The sequence below is a fragment of the Capricornis sumatraensis genome, chromosome 8 (assembly GCF_032405125.1).
Source record: "Capricornis sumatraensis isolate serow.1 chromosome 8, serow.2, whole genome shotgun sequence".
Taxonomy (NCBI): domain Eukaryota; kingdom Metazoa; phylum Chordata; class Mammalia; order Artiodactyla; family Bovidae; genus Capricornis; species Capricornis sumatraensis.
The window spans coordinates 91441079-91446994 of NC_091076.1; the positions used below are offsets into that span (position 1 = coordinate 91441079).

The 5916-nt window shown below is 43.3% G+C and overlaps 1 protein-coding gene across 1 annotated transcript; it reads right to left on the reverse strand.

Moving 5' to 3' along the window:
- Nucleotides 1-4931: 4931 nt before the first annotated feature.
- On the reverse strand, nt 4932-5330 carry LOC138084435 (keratin, high-sulfur matrix protein, IIIA3-like). Its single transcript, XM_068978726.1, has one exon. The coding sequence runs from the start codon at nt 5328-5330 to the stop codon at nt 4932-4934; it is 399 nt and encodes a 132-aa protein (XP_068834827.1).
- Nucleotides 5331-5916: the final 586 nt, after the last annotated feature.

The following is a 5916-nucleotide window of genomic DNA, read 5'->3' on the forward strand; positions in this document are numbered from 1 at the left end:
AATTTATGGTTTATTTTAGCATATTGTTATTTGGCTTAGAATATATTGTTGTTTGTTTAGTCACTAAATTGTGACCAACTCTTTTGCGATGCTATAAACTGTAGCCCAGCAGGCTCTTCTGTCCATGGGATTTCCCAGGGAAGACTAGTGGAATGGGTTGCCATTTCCTCCTCCGGGGAATCTTCCCCACCCAAGAATCAAACCTGAGTCTCCCGCACCTCCTGCATTGGCAGGCAGATTCTTTACCTAAGGGATTCCAGGGAAGCCCTTAGAATACATACAGAGATTCAAACATTAGGAATAGGAATACGTCTGTAAATGCATTGCTTATTTTAACTGACAAATGGACATAGTCCTAAGAAATCTTGTGTTCTGTGATCGTGGACTGTCAGAAACTTTGCTATTTGAAGTAATAATAGTAACAAGGGCTGTGCTATGCTTAGTCATGTCTGACTCTTTGTGGCCCCATGGACTGTCAGGCTTCTCTGTCCGTGGAGTTTTACAGGCAAGAATACTGAAGTGGGTTGCCATTCCCTACTCCAGGAGATCTTCCTGACTCATGGCTGGAATCTGTTTCTCTTGCATCTTCTGCCTTGGCAGGCGAATTGTTTACCACTGAGCCACCTGGGAATCCCAAGTAATAAGGGGACATCCCACTATTGCTTGGATAGGACCTTAATCACCTTAACACAAAAGCAGTCTCAATATCCAATCCAGGGGGCAGAGAATCAGATACGAGATTTTCAGATACCACATTCTGCAGTTGTCTTAACTATGTGGTTTCCAGAGAAAGGAGACATTAAGTCCATTTCACTGCCCAGCGCTGCTGTTAATTCTTTTACACAAAGCCGCATTTTGCTTTGAACCTACCATTTCATGTAATTTTACCTAAATTCTCCCATTCCTCTAAACCCTATAAAAAACCTTTACCTTCACTTGGTGGGATGTCCTGTGTTCCTAATGCCGTGTGGTCTCCCTTGCTATAGCACACTAATGGACCTAAGTTTGTTAGAAAGGGGATGTGTCCCTGGCCTTTATCTCATGGGCTTTTTTAGTTACATTGTGCAAATTCCAGATGTTCTGCAAGAGCATAATCGTTAGAGTGGAAGCAAGTAAACATTATCTAAGGTGGTGATAAATTTTGGGATTTTTTAGTTGGATTGAAAAAGCATGTAGTGATGATGACATCTTCTGACGGTCAGAAAAAGCCATGCCCTCATTTCAGTAGTTTCATGAGTTGTGTTTTGGTATGAGTGTCATGAGTTATGTTTTTTTAGAAACTAATTTGGGGGCCCTGGATGTTAGGACATTTTGCAAGTTCTGAAAATAGAAAATGCATTCTGTGTTCTCCAAAACGATCCTTAAAATAGCCTCCAATCATAAGTGTCAGAGATGGGACTGGGGAAGATTGAGGGAAAAAGGGCAGGAGGAGGGTGGGGAACACAAATAAGTCAGAGAAAGAGAAATATCAGAACCTAAAAAGGAATAATACAAGTAAACTTATTTATAAAACTGAAACAGACTCACAGACTTAGAGAATGGAATACTTATGGTTACCAGGAGGGAAGGATAGCAGGGAGAGATAGGGAGTATGGGATCAAAATGTACACACTGCTTTATTTAAAAGGGCTAACCAACAAGGACCTACTGTATACCAAAGGGCACTCTGCTCAGTGTTATGTGGCAGTCTGGTTGCAATGGGAGTTTGGGAGAGAAAGGATATGTATATATGTATGTCTGAGTCCCTTTGCCATCCACCTGAATCTATCACATTATTAATTGGCTATATGCCAATATAAAATGAAAAGTTAAAAAATAAATTCTTCCTCTACCACCTGTCAGTTTTGAAATTTAGAGAAAACACTTTAACCCTAGCAGCCCCAGTTTCCTCATCTGTAATGAGTCTCTGATGTTCTTCATAATCCAAGTTTATTATAAAATCCATAAAAATGTAGAAGACAGAAGATACAGGTGTTATTAATTGAAAAGAGAAAATATTTAATTTGGAAAAGACAAAAGGCCTGTGTGATCAGGGAACTAGTCGGATTTATTTCTGGAATTAAAAAAAATATCTCTTCTAAGTGGTTTAAGTATTTATCTCCTTAAATCTAAGGAAGACTAAACAAGTAATCTTTTGGAGTCTCCTACAGCTTCGTGTTTAATTCCTTTGGGTTAGGGTGAAAGGGAAAGTATAACTATTAAATGCATGTATATCCCCAGTTCTTATTACCCCTGGTGATAAACCCCTATTCATATTCATAAACCCTGCCATCAAGGACTCTTTCCTACATACTGTAAATCAGCCTTTAAAGAGCCCTTTCATCCTGAAACAGCCCTGACCTAATGATGAATTTTTTTGTGCCGTTTATATTTATTAGAAAATTAGCCTCCGGCAATGGTTATGGATTATCCTGAAAAAAGTCTTCCCCTGAATGCCTTCCAACTCAAAATAACATGATATGTAATAAGTAGCACATTTTTTGAGCCTGTTTGTTATAGTGATGATCAAATGTTCAACAAATATGAATGGTATTGAAACAGGCCAGGATGCTGTGGGGCCCCCATGTCCCCTGCCTGCTTTTTGTTTGCAGAAAAGCTTTAGCTTCCTAAGCCTCCCCCAAGTTCCAAAGAGCAAATTTAATCGAAGAAATGAGAAAACACAGAAACAAAGGAAGACAGTCAAGCAAGATAAAATCATGATAGTTCAGCCATAAAACAAAGTCAAGGACTTTCAGTTCCTTGTCAAGGATACTATTCTGAGCCATACCATTCAGTTGTTTTGCAGACACTAAACCCCCCATCAGGCGGAAGAAATTAATTGCATGCTGATCACAAGCGCAGAGACCCCAGACCAATTGGAATCAGAACGTTGAAGGCAGATTCCTAAAATATCACCCTATTAACCTCACAATCAACCGATCAGAAAACTGAGTGTGAGCTGGTCCTGGACCCTAAGACCCTCCTCTTCACCTTGTCTTTAAAAACACTTCCCTGAGATCCACTGGGGAGTTCAGGTCTTTTGAGCCCAAGCTACCAATTCTCCTTGCTTGGTTCCATGTTGGTTGCCTTGCAGTCAACTCTGTACTTTTCTTCACCACAATGCAGTATCAAAAGATTTGTTTTACTGTGCATGAGCGAGCAGATCTAAATTGGTTTGGTAACAGTAGGGGTGCTTCCTATGTGCCAGGCACTTTATATACATTAAATTGCTTAACTTACCCAGAAATTTACATTGATAAATATTAATTTTCTCATTTTGTAGACAGGGAAAACTGGAGGTCAGAAAATTTAAGTTAAACTGATGAATTTTTTGCTTTAAGTAAATATATACCTTTTAGAATTCTTTTCATAAAGACAATTCCTTTCTAATGTATTTTGATTCAATAAGTAGAAGTTGACTACCAGGTATATTCTAAACATCAACCTCAGTAATGGGAACCAGGCAAATTGTGGCTCCTTCATTGGAGGTAGAGAAATAGATAATCACAATACTATGCCTTGTGAAGAGGGAAGGAAGTATAGGATGTTATTGGCACAACTCATGGGCACCTAACCTAGCTTGTGGGTGTGTGCATGTGTGTTCATGCATGTCATGCATGTGTATTTGTGTGATGGAGGGCTTCAGTTCAGTTCAGTTCAGTTCAGTCGCTCAGTCGTGTCTGACTCTTTGCGACCCCATGAACTGCAGCACGCCAGGCCTCCCTGTCCATCACCAACTCCCGGAGTTCACTCAGACTCACGTCCATCGAGTCAGTGATGCCATCTCATCCTCTGTCGTCCCCTTCTCTTCCTGTCCCCAATCCCTCCCAGCATCAGAGTCTTTTCCAATGAGTTAACTCTTCGCATGAGGTGGCCAAAGTACTGGAGTTTCAGCTTTAGCATCACTCCTTCCAAAGAACACCCAGGGCTGATCTCCTTCAGAATGGACTGGTTGGATCTCCTTGCAGTCCAAGGGACTCTCAAGAGTCTTCTCCAACACCGCAGTTCAAAAGCATCAATTCTCTGGCGCTCAGCTTTCTTCCCAGTCCAATTCTTACATCCATACATGATGGAGGGCTTAGGACAGAACAATTGGAGAGGACTGAGCTGAATCTTGGAAATGACTCAGGGTTAGGTAGATGGAGAGGGTGGAGGGAAGGGGTAGATGAAAAGATATTCCAGATTAAATGAAGAACATGACAAAAGCAAAGACAGGGAACTTCGTAACTTGTGCCAGTTACTGTGAGAAGTTCAGAGTTTTTTAGAGTGAAACATAGTTGGGGAGTGTTGAGACATGAACCTGGAGATGTGGGCAAAGGACAAGCCACACAGGACCTAGTGTCCTCAGATTTCCTATGCACGTGGGCAGTCTGAGGACTGGTCTCACAGTCCTGTACCACCAGTTAAGACTCATACCTGGATCCCTGTACCTCTCCTTTCCCTCTCCTGTCTCCTTCATCCTCTCCATCTGTCTTCCTTTTTTTTTTTTAATTTTTAAATTTTTTTTAATTTTAAAATCTTTAATTCTTACATGTGTTCCCAAACATGTGTCTTCCTTTTCATTGTTTGCTCATCTGTGTACACTAATAAACGTGCAATAATGAATGAATCAGGTAGCAGGGGTGGTTTACAGGAAAAAATTAGTTTATTGAAAAATAAGCAGGCAACACATTACAAAAGATGGAGGGGAGAGTTTGAGCAGCCTCTGGAATTCAGAATGGGTTTGCAACACCCACTCTGGGGACTTTTAAAGATGGCTTTAGCATCCATTGTGACTTCTGCTGATGGAGACACCTGCACATTTGATTGGACATCTGCTTATATATCCAGATGGTAAAATATAAAATGACGATTGTCACCTTATGAAAAAATGTCTATTTTTCTTTCAACGTAATTAAAATGCAGAGTGGATGCTTAAAATGCAGGATGTTGCCTTATAGGAAAGTGGGGTCTCAGCAGCAGGGGGAGGTCCTGCAGGTGCGGCAGGTGGTGCGGCAGGGGGCCGGCTGGCAGAAGGTGGGGCGGCAACACGGGGACTGCACAGAGACGGGCTGGCAGCACGTGGTGGCCCAGCAGCAGGGGCGGCAGACCACGGCCTGGCAGGACGTGGGGCAGCAGGTGATGGGGCGGCAGCAGCCCTCCTGCAGGCTGCAGGGGTCGCAGCAGACCGGGCGGCGGCAGGGCTCGCAGATGGGGCGCGTGCAGCGGGGCACGCAGGTCACGGGGCGGCTCACGGTGGTCTGGCAGGACACGGGGCGGCAGCAGCAGGGGTCGCGGAAGCAGCAGGGCTGGAGGCAGCCTCCGCCACAGCTGAGGGAGGAGAAGGTGGGGCCGCAGCAGGAGCCGGTCATGGTGGTGTGTGGGGCCGAGTGGGGCTGAGCTGGTGAGAGGAGTTGAGTGTTCCCAGGTGTGAGTGTCTTTCCCCTGCTCGGGGCCCTTTATATACCCTGGCCAGGAGCTGATGGCCCCCAGAGACTCATGCCATTCCTTGTTAATATTCTGGCCAATTAAGTGAGGATTTAGCATTGACTAATATCAGTTTTGGTAACCCTCTACCCCTATGTCCACGCACACACCCCACAGATATTTTCTGTTTTCTTGTTTTGTTTATATTCACCAAATCTAGCTACATGATTTGAAGCTAGTGAAATTTCCTTTGAAATATTCTAATCCGTATAAAAAGAATGTGTTTTCCAAATTATGCTAGTATCTAATTACCCTTTGGCCTTGTAGTTAGCATTTTATTTCTGGACTTCAAAGACTCCCATAATTTCCACCCAAACAGTGACCTGGTATTTACAACCGTGCACATGAAGCTAACAGGCTCACAGTAGCACTCCAGGCAGCCCAGAGTCACCTGTTTCCTAGGTGTCTCCTTCCATGACTCACTGAAAGGCAAGTTTGTGGTTTTCCATATGAGGAGGGCCACATGGCACC